This window comes from Enhydra lutris, unplaced genomic scaffold, assembly GCF_002288905.1.
Source record: "Enhydra lutris kenyoni isolate GAN:26980312 unplaced genomic scaffold, ASM228890v2 scaffoldscaffold33, whole genome shotgun sequence".
In the NCBI taxonomy this organism is placed as follows: domain Eukaryota; kingdom Metazoa; phylum Chordata; class Mammalia; order Carnivora; family Mustelidae; genus Enhydra; species Enhydra lutris.
The window spans coordinates 21320277-21341974 of NW_019154117.1; the positions used below are offsets into that span (position 1 = coordinate 21320277).

The following is a 21698-nucleotide window of genomic DNA, read 5'->3' on the forward strand; positions in this document are numbered from 1 at the left end:
GGAAACCGGACAATTAAAATTAAAGAGCAGTACTGTACCCAATTCACAGAAGGCAAACAGAGGCACAGTGCACTGTTTACCTGATTTCATCTTAAAAGAAGGTTTTGATAAAATCCAGGATGTCTCCTTCAGTCTAAACGTTCCATTCCCTGCTGCCAATTCCAAATGAAAACCTGACCCTGGGTTTACTACCTAAACCAAAGCCTGGGTTTAGGAGGAATATTCTGGGGCCTATTTTCCTCTGGGCCCAAGGTGTTAAGGAAGATAAAGTTAGAAGTTACCAACTGATTCACGGGCTGGAGTCTCTGTGAAACCCTCCCAATTTCTACTGACAGAGAGACCACGGATTCCTGAGGGATGGACCAGGAGAAAAACCATCCAACTCAAGTAAGCAAGAAACACACTTGGGCCGGCGTTTCGATCAGTATTAGCGAACTCAGACACGCGGTGATGATTTGGTAAGGAGCTTATGTGGGGAATAATTATCAGAAACTTTATTAAGTCCCTAGGATTTGGAATATTTGGGGGGGGGGGAGAAAGCCAAATGTAAACAGTCGGAGACCAAACAGGGTGCAGCTGCTGAACCTAAGGACAAACATCTGTTTCTTATCACGGCTTTTCAGGGATGGGAAGGAGGCAGGCAGTCGAGTGCGTTTCATATTCATGGGGAAATGGCGTCAGGAGTGCACAGACGACAAGTCAAGCCGGGAAAGGGAAAAACAAAACAAAACACGAGAGGTGAGGCTCTACCCGCTTGGTTAACGAGGGGGTCCATGGCTGGAGGCTTGCCGAGGCCTGGACGGAGTCCTGGAGTGGCACTGGTGCCCGGCGTTGGCATGTCGCTCCGAGGCGTCGGTGTGCTGGATTTCAGAACAGGCGTGCTGGCTTTTTCATGCTGGTATCATTAAACAAATTAAATGAGTATTATTTTTAATCCAAGCCATATTACACAATTTATCACAACAGCAGCTGGGACACTGGGCACCTTCTAGCTACTCCCTCAGCCAATTTTCATAAATCCACACAATGTTGACAGCATTAACTTGTGAGCGAGAAATGTTGACCTTTCCTCTTCCTGCCAGAATTAAAACTCTAGCTAGAGACACAGAACATGATCACACTTCGTCCTCCGCAGATTTTATTTTAAAAAGTATTTTTCCATCAGGCGTGTGGACTTTGGATCCAGGCCAAGTTAGAACGATGACCACCCAGTGAAAAATTCCCACTCACTCAGAAACAAATGGCTGGGTCACCAAGAATGTCAGAGGGAGGATCCCTTTTCTACCCTTGCCTTTTAGTGGCAGTGGGATTGCGACTAAGAGTGAGAAGCAGCAGGGCTGTGGATCTGATGAGAAACCAACCAATATCTCAAAGGCAAATGCCCTAGAAGGATTCCCACCCATTTGAGAGACGTGTGTGGACTTAAGCACCGCCACCCACTTGCTATATAATGGATGTGGCCCCACTAGCACAAAGGCCTTCAGGAGTGGGACATAACAGGGTCCTAGGGCACCATGATCTGCACCTCAACCTTTTACCCCTTTAAATTCCAGAATGAGGAGCACTGTGAGCAGCAAACAGCATGCATGGGGCTAGGGAGAGACCTCAGCTCCCTTGGTCCTGATGGGCAGTTTAAACTTGGCAAGCTCCACAGGCTTTCTGCCCCATCGGTGAAGTGGGATAATGCCTAGGAAGGCTGTATAAGAATCAAATGCAGGACTCTTACGGCTCAGGTTTTTGTGAGTTACGAGATGACATGCTCCCCACTATTTGTTGAATGGCTGCAAGCAGACTAGGAGGCTCCACCTCCCTGCACCTGTTCCAGGCTTCTCTGGGGGCTCCTTGAGTACATCCCCATTCTGACACCAAACCCAACACACCCCGACACAGAGGGTCTGTCTAAAAGAAGGTGAACTCAGGACTTCCAACTTCCTATGAGGTTGCACATCCCCGAAATAAGAAAGCAACGAACATGGAAGCTTGCTGTCTCTCTCTAAGGACATTACCAAAAGACATTACCGAGAGGAAGAAAGAAAACACTGTGTGGGACAAGAAGCAGGAGTCACCATCTCACTTTTAAACACTTAAAAATATACCTCTCACTCTATAAAAGCCCACATTTCAAATACTTTAGGGTCCTCTGAACTGCAGAGAGAAACACACTGCTACACAGGCAAAGTGACAGCTCATGAGACCTACCAAGCTCATTTCTTTGGACTTCAAAGAAGTGGAGCTTCCCGAAGAGGCCGTGGATGCTGGGCTGCTGGAAGCATCTTTCTTCAGCAGGCGGTTTTTGTCAATCCCGTTTTCCCTGGGTGAATGGGTGGGGCTTGCTCGCGGAGAAGAAGGGTCCTCGACAAGTATAAGCAAAGCTTGTGTGATTTCATTTATAATGGATGGACCTTGCCCTTTATGGACTCTATTTCCATACTAATTCTCTAAATTAAAGGAGGACACTCTAAGTCCTTCAGATCTGGGGGACTTGGGAGTGTGCCCCCTGACTAGCAATGTTATTATAATTACACAGGATGGTGTTTGCACACACACCTGTAAAGACAGCACAGAGGAAAAGACATCCAGGAATGATCTGATGCATCCTCATGCTCAAATACTTTGCTCAGAGGACACAGGAAGGAAAGGAGCACCAGGCACCCAACTTAGGAATCCGAAATGACTGGGAAAACAGATTTCTTTTAAAAAGGAAACAAAAGTTCTTGTCAGACCACTACTGCTCCATCTGTGAACACCACTAAGTTTTTAATGTGCAAAGTTGAGAAAAACCAAAATACCATGGCTCCACTTGGTTTCTCATAAGTCACTCTGAAAATAAAGTTTGAGAAAATGAGTGGTTACCTCATTAGACACATCCACAACTAAGTTGTCATCGCTTTTGTCACCATCGCTATCCTGGAAAAAGAGATGTTAATGCCATTTATTAAAGGGTTGAAGGCCCAGTTACATTTCTATAGTTCTTGGTAGCAGACACACTGAAAAATGGCCCAGGACATGCCTACAGGTTCCCTTCCAGATTCCCAGGCCTACTCATTAATACTGCCTTCCCCTCCTTACCTGACATGGGGGCTACCCAAAGCCACAGGTAGGAACTGTTACAGTAGCATACCTGCTAAAGATCGTTCGGGTGAGGGCCAGTTGCAAACACCGGGTACAGAGTAAGAGCTCAATAAATGTTTGCAACAGGGGCATCTCTCCTATAATCTGAAATCCTCCCATGGCCTCCTATCAGGGCTCTTTTCCCACTGGATATCAAATTAAGAACACGATTTCATGCCATTCCTTTGTGTGTATCATCTTGAGGATAGGTAACAAATCTAGTGTTCACAGACACTTTGCAATTATAAAGACAAACTTCAACCATGTTCCCATGGGGTCATTAATTCTTGAAAGGAAAAAAAAGGAACACTAAACACCAAAACAACAAAGCTATCTACTTGGTTGGAATAAGGTACCAAGATCTAACCTCATGTTAAGAATAAAAATCTTTTGCAATCAGCATGGAATATTTTAGGAGAGAGGGAAGAACACAGGATGGCAAAATCTGGAAGGCACTAGCATCCTGCAGTAGGGCCTATAGTCCTCTTCATAAAGCTATACCATTTGCTAATGCAGGAAACTGCAAGGTTGTCCTAAGTTTGAAAAAGCTTCAGAAAAGCTATTTAACTGTGTGCTCACTCCTACATCAAGTTTAGAGCAGACTGAAAAAGTCTACTTTCTTAGCCAAAAGGCCTCCTGTCCTTGAGTACAGAGATACAATAAGCCTATGAAAAAAGTAGGCTCTCACCTAATTCTCCAAAAGGACTGGGTCACTAATTTCTGACCAATACAATCCTTTTACTGAGTCACTGTCAATTACAAATATACGAATATTTAAAAATTTGTACTAATAAGTACAAGAGCAAATATTAACCATGTTGGCTTTCTGGGGGGCATCCAAGTCCAGCTAGAAAGTTACCCTCAACTTTAAATCCTTATCTTTTACATGTTTTTTTCTAACTGTACCTGGAGTTTTACATGTGGAAGACCCAATTTACTTTCTTCAATAGTATGTTACTAGATTTACTTTAATCACTGTTGTTAAGGCACCATGCAATTCACTATAACAACATAAAATTAAAACCAATGAGGAAACCTGGGTAACTCAAAATAACAACCTGCTGAAAGAAACATTTTCATGTAATAAAAGAAAAAAATAAAAATAAAGAAGATTTTCTTTTTCTGTTAGTAAAGACCACAGAAAAGTACAAATGTTTTCAGGTGTTGAGAACACAAAGACAGGGGCGCCTGGGTGGCTCAGTGGGTTAGCGTCTGCCTTCGGCTCAGGTCATGATCCCAGATCCTGGGACTGAGTCCTGCATCGAGTTCCCTGCTCAACAGGGAGTCTGCTTCTCCCTCTCCATTTGCTGTCCCCCCTGCTTGTGCTCGCTCGCTCTCTCTCTCTCTCTCTCTCTGACAAATAAATAAATAAATAAAATCTTTAAAAAAAAAAAAAAAAAAAAAAAGAACCCAAAGATGGTGGTGGTGAAAAAAATACAAGCCAAAAGGTTTTCTCTCTTAGGAAAAAAAAAAAAAATTATTAAAAGGTTCACATAGTATACAAACTGACAAAAAGAAGCAAACAACTCATTTTATTACAATGGGCTATGAAGTGAGTTTTTATGTAGTCTGTAATTTCAATCTTAGCTTTGGACCCTTCTGCAAATGTGAACCTTCACAGTCCAGTGTAGCCTGGTCATCAAGAGCTGAGGTCTGAGGACTTCGCCCCAGATTCTCCAACATTATTTCAGTACATTGCCCTGAACTACCTATATATCCAGGCACACTTCATATGAGCAGGTTATAAAACAGTAATGCAGAGCTACAGATTCCAAATCACTCACTACCCAAAATCTACACGAGCCTCATGCACAACAACTCAAAAACTGTATTACCGGCAGTTTCCCAATTTCTGCATGTCATGGACCTTCAGACTAGCTTATTAAGAATTGATGCCATATATAAAAGTACCTGCAGGGGAAACCGGCTATGGGAAATGGCAAGGGGCAAACAATATGTGCTGCAAAGGCTTGGGCTAGGATGGAGAGAACCTACAAATCCAAATTCTTAGAACATTATCATAGTACACAGTGTGGAACAATACAAGGACCTCTGGCAAAATACCCTCTCCAAGGGGCGCCTGGGTGGCTCAGTCTGTTAGGCGTTTGCCTTTGGCTCAGATCAGGATCCCAGGGTTGCAGGATTGAGCCCCGTGAGCAAGGAGCCTGCCTCTGCTCTCTCTGGCTAACATTATCTCTCAAATAAATAAATAAATAAATAAATAAATAAATAAAATCGTTTAAAAAAAAAAAAAAAAAAGAATACCTCTCCAAGGCCCTCAGTTTGGGGGTCCTGGCATAGTGATGAAGAGCATGGATTCTGGAGTCAGACTGCCTCCAGGCTCCACCACTAACCCTGAACTTGGGCAAATCACTTACAAACCCCGGGCTTCGGTTTCTTGAACTACAGTGGAGGTATGGTACCAAACTGACAGTTTTAAGAGTCAAATGAAACAATCCACGTAAAAGCACAAGGTACATGGCATGGACAAGCTCTTGCTCAGGAAATACTAGCTATTGTTAGCTATGGGCTAACCAGCCACCAGGAGGCAGAGAGGTCTCGCATGTTAACCCCCATCTCATAGACCTGCCGGCGCGCCAGAAGTGGACGCTTCTTCCATAAGCAATGGGAAGTGGGCTCATCCCGTGTTTTACTCATACGGGTCCTGACAATGTGTCCATCATGAAATAGACACACCTGGGGATACAAAAGAAAACTCCAAGACGTCTATCAGCTGCAATGTTTATGACACTCAGACTAGAGCCAGTTGCCACTTGGCTTGGTTTGTTCTCCTCGTGAAATAAGGTTCCAGCTAGATGGGAGTCAAGAGCCGTCCCTTCACAGTCACGCATTCTCAATCTGCAGGGTCTGATCTAGATGCCTCCAAGGTTTTTTCTGTTTTTACCACGGACTTATGTGACCAAACTGCTTGCAGTTCTAGAGAATGAACTCTGCCTCAAGACCAAATAGGAGCCTGAATAAGTCAACAGAAGAGCATCCAAAAAAGGTATTTTGTGACACCAGTGTTTTTACCCTGATTATTTTAGCAGCACAGGCTACCAACTTTGCAGGGCCCAGGACAGATGAAAATGCAGGCCTTGGTTCAAAAACGGAGAATTTGAAGACGGTGAGAACAGAGCATCAAACCAGGGGCAAGGTCCCATGAAGAGCAGGGCGCTGTGCAAAGCATAGGCCCCACATGTTGGTATCCCCTCTTATGAGGAACTTAGGAAGCCTAAAAATATAATCATGTGCCTGGAACCACACAGTTTACAGCTCTAGAGGGAAATACTACCCTTATAAGAATCTATCCTCTTGCTACTATTATTTATTTATTTTTAAAAGATTTTATTTATTTATTTGACAGACAGAGATCACAAGTAGGCAGAGAGGCAGGCGGGGGGGGGGGGGGGGAGAGAAGCAGGATCCCCACTGAGCAGAGAGCCCAGGACCCTGCGATCATGACCTAAGCCGAAGGCAGAGGCTTTAAACCCCTGAGCCACCCAGGCGCCCCTGCTAGTATTATTTTAAAGGATGTGGAATTATCACTAAGATCTTGGAGCATGCTTGTATGCTCACTTAGAATGTGAGCAACTAAGCAAACAAATACTGTTTCAGGTGCTTTATTTACTTACATAGTGGCTGGAGTCCTTATCATCCACCTTTCTTTTTTTGATGTCATTGGAAAATTCAGGCCCGTTTCTGCGTTTATCGGTGCCCCTTAGACTGTCTGGGACCAAGAGGGAATTACTCTGCAAGACAAAAAAAAAAAAAAAAAAAAAAAATCAAAGATTCCTTCCCAGATCTCTCTGTACACATGAAAACCCAAACCAGGATGTGACAGCTGTTTCAGAAAGGTGATACCTACACTGCCTTTCATTCCATGTAATTCATCTCATCTGAAGACTTTGATGGCAAACATTTATAGAGGTTTAAGCACTTGAAAGGAAGACCCTGACTATGCAACGAAACCTTCCAGAGCCTGGTGGATCCTTCAGGCTCGACTCACTTAAAATGCTCCTCCGTTCTTTTTACTATTAGAGAAATGGGAGCTTGCTGTTTACATGTGGATATGTTTTTATTCTTTCCCACTGCAGTTTCCTGGTCGGGAATACAAATGGCCTAGAAGCAGAACCTGAGATTATTCTACCAGGTGTATTTTGTGACTGCAGCTGTCAGTGTGTGCCCCTCGAAAAATACACACAGAGAGCAGGTGGGATTAACAGCATGGCTCCCTAAAAGGCAAATCACATTTTCCACAGCAACAATGAAGGAACTCTTCTGAATTCTTTTAATTTACTGTTGAAAATAAGATTTAGTGTTCCTCGCCAATAGCACTAAAATTCAAGACCCAAAGTGAGTAGTTCAGCCAGTGATCTTCAACAGCGGGGCCAGCTCCCGCACACAAAAGCAGGAACAAGGACTAATCTTTTCTACCAACCACACAGGATACTTTCATTCCCATGTGCTGAGTACGATCTGTTGACCCAAAGAAAACAGGCATTTTGGGTCTTTGGGGGTCACATGACACGTTCTGACATCCCTTCAATTCCCATCTCCCCTCAGGCTAAAGCATCAGAACATGATACAATGAGTCCTTTTAAGTACAGGATTAGCATATGCAAGGGGGCAATTTGTTCAGTGATGTGTTACTGCCTCGAACAATACTGAAGGCTCTGTGCAGAAATCTCCTGCACAAAGCCCAGATAACCCCAATTTCTGCAAGATGCTGGAGAACTACCAGGGGGATGTCTGGGGCCAACAGACAATTATGTTCCCTTTCTCTGCCACAGTTTAAAATAGAAGGGGTTGGGGGAAACCTTTAAGTCAGACCATCTCTAATGCAATGGCATCTACCAGAAGCAAAATTTTAAAAGCCAGGATGGGAGAGGTGTCTTCACTCCTAACCCGCCCAAAGTAATCAGGCAGGTAGCTGGGTCTCTAAGCTCCCTCCTGAAAACCGTGGACCCCACCATGGGAACATTCCCAGCTCAGCTCAACCACACACAGGAGGAAATCAAAATGGGACCAGAAGGCCATCTGAAGCCTCTTTGCCCACTGCAGGGGCCAACACTGCAGGGAGCTGAGCTTTGATTCATGACCGGTCAAGCTCCACAAATGCAGGAGGCTTACATAAAAGCAAAGGGAGGGACTCATGCAATTCAATACCGAGAGGCTCAGAGTAATGTCTTTAGCACAGCGTGTGGGGCTGAAAGGTGAACTGGCTGGATCCCTCCACTAATGACCTTGGTAAATGTCTGCTAAAAAGGAACCTCTCCGACCCAGGCCCCTTGGCTGATAGGATACAGGAGACTTAACCAAACTCCTGAAAGTGCTAACGTGTACTCCCAAGGGCCAAGGGAGGGGAGTAGCGGCATGCACTCAGGTATAAACAACATTCCAATACACCTGCCTGGGTTCTAGATTTTACCAGGACTCCAAAGTCTCCTCGTCCAGACCCTGATTGGAGGCACTGAGGGCAACAACACAGAGCACTCGAGCTTTACATCTGCCCCAGTGCCCAGAAGAGTGTGGCACAGACTCGGCGTCCACTGGCAATTTTAAAGTTCAGTCTCTGTCCACAGGGTTGCCGTCAAGGCCTTCCTGCTATAACCAGCACTGGGCATCCAAAATGCTCAGCCATTCAGAGCCATTCAGAGATAGCATTTTAATGATCTTATTTTTTTTTAATGAAGTCAAGCGGTACCGTAAACATAAAAGTAAACTACACTTCTGTTAGCAACAATGCAATTTCTGTTAGAAACAGTAATATTTCTGTAGTTGGACCCAGAAGCCTGTCAAGCTTTGAGGCCTCTGCTTCTACATGTTAGAAGTTACTACTGTAATTCTTGCTTGCACGGCTTAAATGAGGCCTATAATCTGAATAGGTTTTAAAAAGCTCTGGAAGTTCCTCTAAATTTGGACAGGACTAGTAATTAGCATCGCTACTTATGTGAAAATTGGCTCCATTCAAAATGGCAGACTCAGACAAGTTGCAAAACACAGTGTCTCATCGTACGTTTGATGCCGTAAAATGGGTTCAAAACAAGGCAGCAAAGACTGTGGGCTGGGAAGGCCTGGGGGAGCCACAGTCAGGAGCCGGGGGGGGGATCGGGTTCATGAGGCAGCCTCGCCCAAAATGGACCACTTCCTTTTACCCCTGTTCCCATGAACCCGGTCTTCTTTGTGTAATTGTCCCCGACATCTTTCAGCCCTGACACTGCTTTCATTGTCGTTCCTGATTTAAGCAAATGGTTCCAGCCTAATAAACTCACTGTCAGCAAAAACAGCTGTTTTGGTTAACGACTGCCTAGGTGACCCTAATCTTCATGATTCCCTCATTTGAGTTTCCCCAGAAACTCAAAAGTGACTTCACAGGTATTACTGGATGTCTCATGACACCAGAAGTGTTTTTGGTTTTTTTTTCACCCTCATGATCTGTGTTTTCCTCACACACCAGCTTATGTTCATCATGACCCAGGGGTGGAATAACCGTCATACTGATGGTCATTATGAGCCACTTTATACACATTTTAACAATAAAGAGATTATACCTGGGTATTGAATGAATATCATTTGGATCTTCAAAATTTATCTTGACTCTATCTTGATTTGTTAGACCTGGACTAGAATAACATAGTATCACATTTAACATTAATGTTTAGCATTTAATCAACATTTAAGAAGAAGCCACTTGCAAAATAATGAAATTAAGGTTGCTTGACTTTGTTTTTTTTTTCTTTTTTTTCAAAACTTGTGCATTGGAAACACAGAAGTAAATTAGAATCACACCTTTGAAGAGGCCAAAGCAACCTTAAAAGACTTATTGTTCATTATCTTCTTCATTCCCCCCACCCCTTTTATCTGGAGGCTTGACCAGAGAAAGAAGGCGATTTACTTAAAGTCACAAAGCTCTTTCCATTAAGTCAAGGCGTCTCCCCTCCCAGAGGAGTGATTCTTATACTCAATTTATGTATGTAAAATACTTGTCCCCACACACTTATCACTTAAGAGTCACACTGGCTCTTTAACCATTAACATTTAACCATTTAACTTTCTAATGTTACATAATAATGCCTAATGCACACTGCATGCTTTCTCTGACTGCCCCCCCAGCAAACCACAATCTGTCTCCCTCTCTCTCTCACACACACACACAGTTTTATGCCACGATAAGAAAACCATAAACATATTTTAAAAATTACATCCGACATTAAAATGACCTGAAAACAGTCCCAATGCCTGCCTTTCCACTCATGAATCCTGCCATTTATGACCCAAGATGTGCACTAAAACAGGCCTCAGCACAGCGCAACAAAGTGGTCCAGAGCCCCACAGCACCCTTTCACGTGACGTCTATCATGGCTGCTGGGAGCTCTGAAGACTTAGCTGCTACCAGACGTCTCCTCCCAGAGTCCTTATTTTGAAAGCTTGTAATCTACCAAACAGCATTCATCAAGTGAAGTTCATTTTCAAACATTTAATCTGCCAAATAAATATTTAATTGTGAATCAGGTTTTTTCTTTTTTTTTTTTTTTTTTTTTTTTTTTTTTTGATGAGCATGAGAACTAGTATTACCACACTGACTAATATACTCTAACGCTAGCCAAGAAACTCAATGTTTTATTCACCTTGCAGCTGGTAAAATTTAAGTGTCTGCCAGAATTCTTAAAAAATGATAATTACTGGGCAGATTTCTATTACAAATGTCCCGAGGTCTGGGATTTTTGAGACTGTATATATAAAGTTTCCCTTTGTTTTAAAATTGTTTTAACTAAACAAAATCATCTTATTTACTTTGTGTCTTCCACGAGAGCTCAAAATTGGACATTTATATAGCCCAGAGGGGAGATTACGAATCTGAGCAATCAAGGTCGGAAAACACACTAGGACTTCAAAACAAACTAAAATTCTAGAACCATGATGAGTTTCTGTACCTTACATCTTGTACACACTTAGGGGAATGCAGCCAAGTAAAACAATAAAGGGAGAGATGTATCTATCTGACAGGTCTCTGGAGAAAAAAGATCCCCCTTGAGCATTAAGTACCAGAGTCAGAAAGAGGGGTCCACAAGACCGATTAGCCCCATTGGTGTGTCTTTCTCTCCATTTGTAGGTGGAAACTACACATGAAACGAAGAGATGAGGGACAAGGACCAAGAAAACATGCACCCCCAGGGAACGAACTCTCTTAAAAAATCTGGGGAACGTAAAAATCTCAGGGTGCACCTTCACTGACCACAGGCCAACTGTTGCCTACCATTACTGTATGCCTCCTGCGGATCATTTCTCCCACTCACAGCGGCGTGATGCTTAAGAACAGTTACAAGACTAAAAGAGCCACTCAGAGGAGAAAAGGAAAAGTAGCAGATCTTCTTATGTTACAACTGGTGTTCACTAGTTCTAGTCACCAAATCCAGATCAAATCATTCTAACTGGGTAAACCATGTCTCATAAACACACATACCAGGACTAGCCGCTGCTGTCGTTCTCTGGGTACAAGTTAACTACAGAGCTGGCAGCGTGTTTGAACCGAGCGGGCAGAAGTGCACGATCATTCTCTTAAAGCAAAAACAAACATCCAAATGCAAACATTACACTGTATCTTCATATAAGAACTTCCAAAGGTAAAGCATCAGAGCCTGCTGCACTGGAGAGAAGATTCAGCTGAATCAAAAGAAAACATCACGATTTGGACTCTGTGTTACCTTTATATTCACCGTTCTGGACAATGATGTTTCCATTTCATGCTCTGAATACCCACTCAAGATTGAGGCAGAGAGACCCAGATGCTTCTGTATGGACAAAAACCCGTCCTTATTCGCTGGTTCCAAGACTTTCACTTTTCTTTAGCAATTTAACAGTAATGGCTGTTCATGTAAATGGAGATACTCTGGAAGGTAAACTCCAGAAAATATGAAAGAAAGCAGGTTTAATGGAATGTTACCTTGTCAGTGTTACCAGAACACTCGTGACAGAGCCTTCATGTTTCCTTCATCGATTCTGAGACCTCAAAGCAAGTCTTCTGCCAACCATGTCTAAACCCTGAAGCCACCAGCAGCAAATCTGAAAGGAAAACCTGCTCATGGAGACAGCAAAAGCTAGACAGGTTTCCCTAATGTGAAAATAATGCACATTATTCAAATAGATTTCTTTAGCTGCCATGCTGATTCCCCTTGGGAAGTTTCTCCTCCCTGCAGGAAAAGTGTTTGTGTCAGAGGTACAGACTGGAAACTCATGACACCTCATTTATCCTCAGTTACACTAAGGCAGTGGGAACCTAATTTGCTAGCACACTCTACACTGACAATTAACTTCTCGGTGAACATTAAAACAATTAGGTAGTGACGCACCCCCAACACATCTGTGCGCCTTCCCCATCTACACCTGGTACCAATTAAGCCATCACCCCGCACTGTACTTTTTGCTGCAGTCCAATGGGTCATTCAGATTCTGTCTGACATTTCAACAAATGCGTTTTTAACCCCTAAAACTAACGGGTTTCCCACTTGTCAATGGGGAAGAGGGTAAGAAGGTGAAGGTGTGGAAATGTGTCTACTTGGCAACTGCATCGCATCGGATCTCAGGGGCCCTGGCTGTGAGGCGGGTCTCAAGGGCACATGTCGGTTTTTCATACAGTTTGAATGCAAAATATGAGAAAGAACCCATGTGTTCTCGCACCTCAATCTGGGAACGCTGAGACACTCTCAGATGCAGATGAGTGGTTCAGTCAGAACTCCCAGGAAGGAAGGTAGTCATGTAGAAGACACATAGACCCAGTAAACAGGTGAGCTGGGGGACCCACTAGAGAAGGAGATAGATATCCCCGGCATCACACACAAAGCCCCCAGTTAGCCCCTGCACCATACCAGATCAAGAAAAATAAAACACCCCCCACCGCCCCCCCACACACATTTAGAGCTGATGATAAATACAATTATTTCCAAAGAACTTTTAAATGCCCTCATGACAACTCATTCCCCCCACTAGGACTGTGGTGACAGCAAAAATCAAATCTGTATTTCAAACTGTTTTAAAAGCAGTTTTCATAGAGCAGCTTAGCTAGCTGTCACTGTCCCTCTTTATTCTCCAGTCCCTGAGGACAAACTTTCTAGTACAAGAAACCAGAAAGCTCTGGGTCAGGACTTCCTGTGAGTTAACCTGGATATCTGATGGCACTCACCTCTGCCTCTCCTCACCTAAAAGACGGAGACCCAGAGTTTCTTGCTTACTATGTTTCTGAGGGAATGATGAAAATGATCATGGGGCTAAAAGGAAAAGAACATTTTTAAAAACCTGCTCTAAATGGTGGGCATTATGTTTTCTAATCACAGAGCACAAACTGAAATCTGAAAAGAGTTTCAGAGGGAGGTAATATACTTCTATCTTTCTGGTTTTTTAGTTAAGATGCCCGATGCCCCATCTTCATTGAAAGCCCAGTGAGATAAAACCTGAACATTTCTCCAGTTACACACAGGCCCTGATACCCTCCCGGTGAGTTATGGTGTCCACAGTAAACACACGCCTTCACCTGGTATAGGACAGAACACTCCCAACCATCTAGAAATCACTGTCCCTTTCCTTTTTTCCAGGTTTCACCCTTCTCACAGCAATGATGCAGTGAGCAGTTTTCCCAGAGGATCTATTTTTTAAGCACATAGTTTTCAATTTTGCCAAAAAGGAAATCTGCTGAGACAACTGCTGAAAAAAACTTAAGTGTTTTCCACTGTGCCTAAATATTGAAATTTTAGGTGACTCATCTCAGTTTCATCCTTCACGTTCAGGCAATTCCTTGAAATAAGTCAGGAGATAAATTCATAAACAATTAGGCAGAAACATTTCCTCCTTTGATGAACTTGAGTATCATGAGCCCAACCAAGTTCAAGACAGGCTGTGGACAGTCCCCTGCTCTCCAGACTGAGAGACACTGCCCACATCTCCACAACTTCCTCACACGCTTGAAAACAGGGGAAGAAACCACCAATAACTACACAGAGCATGACCAGTAATGCATGTATGGCTGTCTTGCTACTCTGCAGGTAGAAACATGGGGAGTCATTCCTAAAGGCTTGCTATTCATGGTCCCTGTTCATGGTCCCTAATACCCCTCACCCTGGGAGGCAGCCTCCATCACAAATTTATAGATGAGGCTAGGGGTAAGTTCGAAAGGATGAAACACCTGGCCCATGCCAGAAGACCACTGAGATCTGCCTCTGTTCAAAACCCGTATTCTCGGGGCGCCTGGGTGGCTCAGTGGGTTAAGCCACTGCCTTCGGCTCAGGTCATGATCTCAGGGTCCTGGGATGGAGCCTCGAGTCGGGCTCTCTGCTCAGCAGGGGGCCTGCTTCCCCCCTCTTTCTCTGCCTGCCTCTCTGCCTACTTGTGATCTCTGTCTGTAAAATACATAAATAAAATCTTAAAAAAAACAAAAAACAGAAAACAAAAAACGTATTCTCCTTATCACCCCATGCCCAAGGGTTACTGGGAGCTAATATGATATTCAAAAAAGTAAAAGTTCAGAAAAAGGCCAACAGTAAGGTATTCTCCAAAGAAATTCACGTCTTACGTTCTCCTTGCACTCTAAAGTGCTAAGTGTGATTTGAGAAAAAAATCATGGGTGGTCCTCAGTAGGATCTTGTAGGATCTGGTCCTACCAATTAACTAGTTAGGCAGAACAGCTGCAGAAGAAACACAAAATAAAGACACCACGTCATATTAAATAAAGTGATGGCTGTCATCACTATTAAAATACGTTCTATTCTACAAAGTCAGTTATGGGAGTGATAACCAAGTCCCTCAGAAAGACATAATCTAAGTCTCTACCTCCATTAATTAGCTGTATGATTAGAAGTACCTGGCCACCTTGAGCTTGGTATCTTATTGGTAAGATGATGGTGTTGCACCATTATGACCTCTAAATACATTAACAGTGCTTACACTTTTCAGGGCCAGGGACCCCTTTTGAGAATTTGATGAAGGTTATCATCTCTCTCCACAATTAGAGTAAAGAGCTCCAATCCAGAACACTCTGTAGGCAGTTTTAGAGGGGCTCAACGACCTCCTGAAACCCACCCGTGTACCCCCCCAAGTCCACATATCCTGTGCTCTGGAGTCTCTCCCAGACATATATCCCCATCCTCTCTTCCCTCTTCCAAACAGTCCAAATAGTGGTCACACGTGTTAGGCATTCCAGTGTTTTTCATTTAACAAGTATGTGGCTGTGACATTAAAAGTTATCACTGCAAAATGGTAGCACATACAACTGACCTTTGAACAACTGGGTGCACCCCGCCCCCCGACTCAGTCAAAAATCCATGCCTGGCTTTTGACTCCCCCAAAACTTAAGTACTAACAGCCCGCTGTTGACCGGGAAGCCTTACTGATAGTACAGTTGATTAATACGCATTTTGTATACGCATTCTATACTATATTCTTAAAGGTAAGCTAGAGAAGAGAAACTTAAAAAAAAATTGTAAGGAAGAGAAAAACACACTTATGGTGCCATCCTGGGTTTGTCAACAAAAATCCACATAAATGGACCTGCTCAGTTCAAACCCATGTGGTGCAAGGGTCTGCTCTACACGCAGTGCCTTACACAGTGCTTGGCACGTAGTGTGTGCTCTTTAAATAATTTCTTAAACGAATGAGTAGCAAAACACAAATTCTGTCATGTTTTTCAAAAGCCATACAATGCTTTGTCAATTCTCGGATTCCAGGTCTTTCAAGCAGACTTACTGGAAGATTTCCTTCAGCCAAAACTGAACACAACTCATCTTCACATTAATCGAAATATCCAAAGTTTTTATTACTACATAAGAAATAGAGTACTTTTTGTTAGGTCATGTCCTATTTCTTTGCTCACCTGCAGCACTCTGACAGGCAGCCTTATGTTAAAAAAAAAAAAAAGAAGAAAGAAACAAGTTTTGCAAGTAAATAAAAACTGGTAGTCAGATCTTAATTTAAAATCAACAGCCAAAGAGCAAAATAAAGCCTTTTAAAAGTTTTTCCCTTTATCATTCATCCCCTTCAAAAAGAAGAAAGTTGGACGCCTGGGTGGCTCAGTTGGTCGAGCGGCTTTCCTTTGGCTCAGGTCATGATCCCAGGGTCCTGGGATCCAGTCCCACCTTGGGCTCCTTGCTTGGCAGAGAGCCTGCTTCTCTCTCTCCCTCTGCCTGCCTCTCTGCCTACTTGTGCTCGCTCTTTCTCTCTCTCTCTCTCTCTCTCAAATGAGTAAATAAAAAAAAAAAGAAGAAAGTTAAAAAACTGTCCATATTTTCACTGTTCTTAGTACCTTCATTTTTTTCTTGGGTTTTACATTAAAACAGACTACAGTAAGGCACGTTTGTTTTCCTAACAAAAAACCTTAAATGAGCAAATGTAACAATTCTGTCACTAAAAATAAACAAACACCAACTATCTACAAACCTGGTTTAGACTCACAGATGAAAATCCATACATACGTTCCCTCTGGGTCTAGAGAAGTCCCTGACTGCTGTACTTGATACATGTAATTATCATGTTTGTTCAATACAGAAAGAACAGCAGGAAAAAATCAGACCATATACTAGCGTGGAATGTTTCAGAACTCCTTGGTCTTACATATGACAGAGGTTCTCCATTCAGTCCAAAGACGCTTGAGGTTCCCAGAAACAGTTACAAATCTCCCTGGGGCCAGATCTTCTTATACCTCAACCAAAACCATGTATTTCAACAGAGAGGGCGCAGAAGCTAATGAGAATGTATCTATCCTCTCTTTAGTCACGCACCAAAGATACACCTGCAAATGAGCAGAACAAAGCCACTCCTCTCACTCTAACTTTTTGTTTTGGAAAATAGTTGATTTTTTAAAAAAAATTCTTAATCCAGAAAAATTTCAAGTTATATAATCCACACAGAGAAAAATTCTCTAGTATTATCAATAATTTTAATTTAAGATGTAAAGATCCTGAGACCATAAGGTTTGAAAAACCACTGCCCTGTAGCAAACTCGCCTTAACCCCTCACTGGTTTAAAAAAACAAAAACAAAAACAAAGCCCCCCAAAACCAGCATCAATACAGTCATCAACTGATTTTTTCTGCCACGTAAAATCTGACTTCATAATTCGAACCACTTTATTAAAAAGAGAAGTACCACAATATTTTAGTCACTAGCAATACACATCATCTCATTACCCACTGCTTCTCATATTCGATTTTACACAAGTTTAAAGAGCTACTTCATTTTACGTAACCGCAGCAAAACCCCACTTATGTGGACAGTGAACAGTTTCATTCCCCTCTACAGACTGAATTAAATGCTTAGGTTATAAATTAGTGCAGTTTTCCCATTTTATATCATCATCACCTGGAGAGGTCTATAATAATTAGGCAAAAACACAGTATATATACTTATCCCGAAAATACCCATTCAAATTATCATTAAGACGTGTGAAAAATTTGATGTAAAAGAGACATGCAAATAGCACCTTAAGTAACCATTTGTGTTACTTAACCATTAAGTAACCATTCGTGTTACGGACTGGCTTATGCCATATATCTGCCATATTTTGACTTGAAAGTTCACTGGCCGTGAACTCAACTTGAGAACCTAAAAGAACAATCGAAATCCAAGGATTGTTTTGCACTTGGAGTGAACTAGTCCTCACCCTGTCTCCACCCCACCCCCACTTCCCCAAGCGAATTAAGTTCTTGCTTACATCTGTGAGCCAAAAATACAAACAGGTTATTTAATACACGCAGACGCACACAGAGCTCTGGAAAACGGCCCTTCTGGGTTCAGGAGGCACACCTCAACTCACGGCTCTGGCCACGGCATCTTGGGAGAAATACATACTACAGTCCCCCTTCCACCACCATCTAAAACTCTTGCTGAGACTTCCTACGATCTGAAATCTACGCGTATTTTTGTCACCTCTCCTCAGTGCTTTGAGAAAGGTCTTGTAATATGTGGGCCTACGTAGCCCTAACAACCACTACACTTCCTATGTTGTTGTACGTCTCGCAAGCACTCGACAAACACACAGGGATTTAAGATGAAACCGTACCGAGAACAGAAAGTTAATTGAGAAATAAAGTTCCAAACCTAGAATTGGTTCGATGAATTAAAACCTGCAGCAGACTACGGGACGGGAGCTTTCTCAACATCTTCTACCATCTCTGTTCTTCGGTCCAGGGTTAGGGTTCTTAATCTGACACTCCACTGAGTGAACGTGGCACAAAAGAGGACAATCTTCAGTGCCAGAGACAGCAACAAACGTAAAGGTCAGCTCCATCAAAGTCAGTTTACTTAGGTTTGTACTTTGGGAATAGGGTATTTTATTCCCTAGCTGGAGTTTTTTTTCTCCCCTTTCCTTCCCAAACATCTTCCAGAGAAAACTTTATGAGAATTTTAAAACTAGCGGGGTGCCTGGGTGGCTCAGTTGGTTAAGCAACTGCTTTCGGCTCAGGTCACGATCCTGGAGTCCTGGGATCAAGTCCCACATCAAGCTCCCTACTCGGCAGGGAGTCTACTTCTCCTTATGCTCTCTCTCTCATTCTCTCTCTCTCTCAAATAAATAAATAAAATCTTTAAAAGAAAAAATTTTTTAGAAGAATTTTAAAACTAGCTACCACCCCATCTTTCCACCCTTATCCATTGCCCCCAATGCAACCTGATAAATGAAGTATACAACCAACTCTTCATTTTGGCTCAGGTCATGATCTCAGCGTCATGAGATTGAGCCCAACAGGGCATGGAAACTGCTCTCCCTCTGGTCCCACCCCCCATCTCTCTCCCTCTCAAAAAAAACACAAAACAAAACAAAACAAAAAACCCACAAAACAAAAATAAAAACACCAAGATCAGTCTCAAAGAGAATATTTAAAATAGCCACTATTCCACACAGAAGAGGGAGAAAGAACTCTCCGCACGCTAAAGAATTACCTATCTCCCCCACAACCCGCCACCAAAGCTCCTGAAAAAAGGATCAGAATGATTTAAAAGTTCAACATCCTAATTCTGCTACTATATTTAGATTTAACCTGGAAAAAAAAAAATAATACTGCCAGGTTCAGAAGGAAAGGAAGAGAAGGAAAGGAGGCAGAAACTGTAGGTTATCCTCGCTGAAAAGGGGCCAATTTCTTACTCCATTTACTCCACAACATTTTAGATGCATTTTAGATTCGATCTCCCCACAGCTTATTGGCAGATACACGTACAGATTAAACATGCAGTATGTAAAATGGGTAAGATTTAGGCCGGTAAAAAAAATGAACCTTTATAAGCCCAAAGCCTCCATCCACTGAGTTTCCTCATTTCAAGAGCTTACTCAGACGCTCAGTTCTTTGGTCAAAAATAAATTTGAGTTCAAGTTCACCCTCCAAGGACAATTACGAAAGAAAACCTAGATATGGAAACCTAGCAACTAAGATGCATTTGCAGAGGATAATGAATGGTTTAGGTAGAAATAACACATTACTAACCAGTTTCACATATGGATTGTGACCTCTTGCCTCTAAGACTCATTTGAGACAAAAACGAATACTCTTAAAATTACAGGCAAGATGGAGTCGGAATGCAATGATAAACATGTTTTTAAAGTGGGTATGGGGCACATACAGATCAAAGTGTATTTCCAAGTGAGTAATCCTAGCAGACAGCTTTGCCTCCAAATCACGTCCCTCTCATCTCAGTAAAGTTTTATTAAAAAAAGAAAAGAAAAGAAAGAAAGAAGAAAAAAGAAAAGACAAAGGTCGGGGGTGGGGGTGGAAAGTCGTATTAAAAAAAAAAGGAAGAAAAGAAAAGAAAGAAACCAGGTCACTGAGAGAGGGAGCATATGCGTGTCTGTGGCCGTGTTTAAAGAAAGGCAGTTTGGGATGCGTTGCTGGAAGGGCAACGTGTTTATGGACAGCAGGCGTTCGAGTACTTACTGTGCCCGGTTCTCTGTCTGCTCCCGAGGTTACCAAGAAACGCACAGACATGCCCGTTCAGACACAGAGGCAAGAACAGAAATAAAAAAAAGGGGGGAATAATTAGAACACAAGCCCCAAACAGTTTTAAAAATGGCTTTTATTTATATAAGTCATTGCACATTCCTAATACAGTGATTTCCTGAAAATTACAGTATTTTGTAAACATAAGATTTACAGTTTAACCATACACAAAGCCTATTTTTTTTATTTCTTGACAGAATAAATTACTTTTCTTCAAAAAATTAGTCAAGTGCAATTTTGCCCAATATTTAATGCATACTAGAATTAAAGCCTATGAAACTAAGTAGTAACAGATGCAATTATCAAACCTTTCATTTGAACACATTCACTTTCAAATTTAACTTCTTATTTCGCCCCATTTAACAACATTACTTTCTTTGAAAATTACCCAATTAAGCAGTTAACAGTTTTCCATAATATGGTACAGGCCACTGGCATTAACCAGGCAGTTGCCAAGATGTCAAGATGCCTGTAATCTAAAGAGATCGAGAAATCTACAGATGCCCACATCAAACCCTGGAAACTTCCAGGGAGGACTGTGTTTCAGTGGCCAAGCTTTGCGACAGACAGTTCCTCTTAGCTCTGTATGGGGTGGGGCTTTCCTTAGCGGTGCACACAACTTTGCAGCACTGTATGAGTATCAGGACCAAGTCCTAATCTGGCTTGCCCGGCCTCTCACCTCTGTGGTGCTCTGCATCGTGGTGCTTCTTGTCATCTTTTATTGCCAAGTGAGACTGCCCACTCAGAGCACTAGACAGCGCCAGGAGGCCAGCACTGCCCCCGAGGGGCGGGATTCCAGGAGGCTGAAGTCCCGAAGGGTGAGGCGTGAGGGGCACTGGGGGTCCGTGGCCGTGAGAAAGATGCTGAGCTTGCAACTGCTGCTGCTGTTGGTGGTGGTGAGAGAGGAAAAGGGGGAGGAGGAAGAGATGAGAGGATGGGGAAGAGGGAGAGGAAGGGGAAGGGGTGAGAGAGGAAGGAGGGAGGAGCCAGGGGTGGAGGGGGTAGGAGGTGAGAGAAGGGGAGGAGGTGAGAGAAGGGGAGGAGGTGAGAGAAGGGGAGGAGGTGAGAGAGGAAGGAGCAGAGGATGAGGATGGAGGTGGCAGCAACATCCAGGGGGAAAAGGACCCACAATGGAGGAAACACAACAGGAGATACAACAAACACAGGAAGGGAAAAAAAAGACAAAGGGAGGGAAGGGGAAAACATGTGATTAGCATTTTCAGTTCATCAAAGGCGTCCATCCATACAGTTATCTTTCCCCATCTTCCCAAAATGCCACGGGGATCTATCTATGCTGCCTCCTCCTGGCATGAGTCCTGCCCGCAGAGTGTGGCTGTGGATTAGCAGCAAGCCAGGCTAGCACTCCAGGGGCAGATCCACCTCTAAGCACCAGGGATGCAATCCAGTTTGTGACCAAATACAAGACTCCTCCTGATTTTCAGAAGGTTGAAGCGTGGGGGGCACAGATGTGCACTCTAGAAAGCACTGATGCTACTCTCCACTACTCACAAGCTATGAGGTGACTTTGTTTCCCAAATATTCTTGTGCTAACTTACCACAACTTATGATGAAGCATTAACAAAATACTACCTTAAATTAAGGGAAGCCTGAAGAA

The 21698-nt window shown here is 42.9% G+C and overlaps 1 protein-coding gene across 9 annotated transcripts in view; it reads right to left on the reverse strand.

The window, feature by feature from the left end:
- The window catches only part of LOC111153574 (transducin like enhancer of split 1), an 86725-nt gene that overhangs the window by 23601 nt on the left and 41426 nt on the right, over positions 1–21698 (reverse strand). For 2 of the 9 annotated variants that reach the window (XM_022512683.1, XM_022512682.1), the window contains exons 7-12: positions 20763–20967; positions 20021–20037; positions 6747–6863; positions 2854–2907; positions 2200–2352; positions 751–895 (exon numbers count right to left, since the gene is read on the reverse strand). In XM_022512683.1, coding sequence (XP_022368391.1) covers positions 751–895; positions 2200–2352; positions 2854–2907; positions 6747–6863; positions 20021–20037; positions 20763–20967 — 691 coding nt within the window. Of the gene's footprint in view, positions 1–750; positions 896–2199; positions 2353–2853; positions 2908–6746; positions 6864–20020; positions 20038–20746; positions 20968–21698 lie in introns of all 9 variants that reach the window. The other 7 variants (XM_022512684.1, XM_022512686.1, XM_022512690.1 and 4 more) reach the window with 5 other exon arrangements.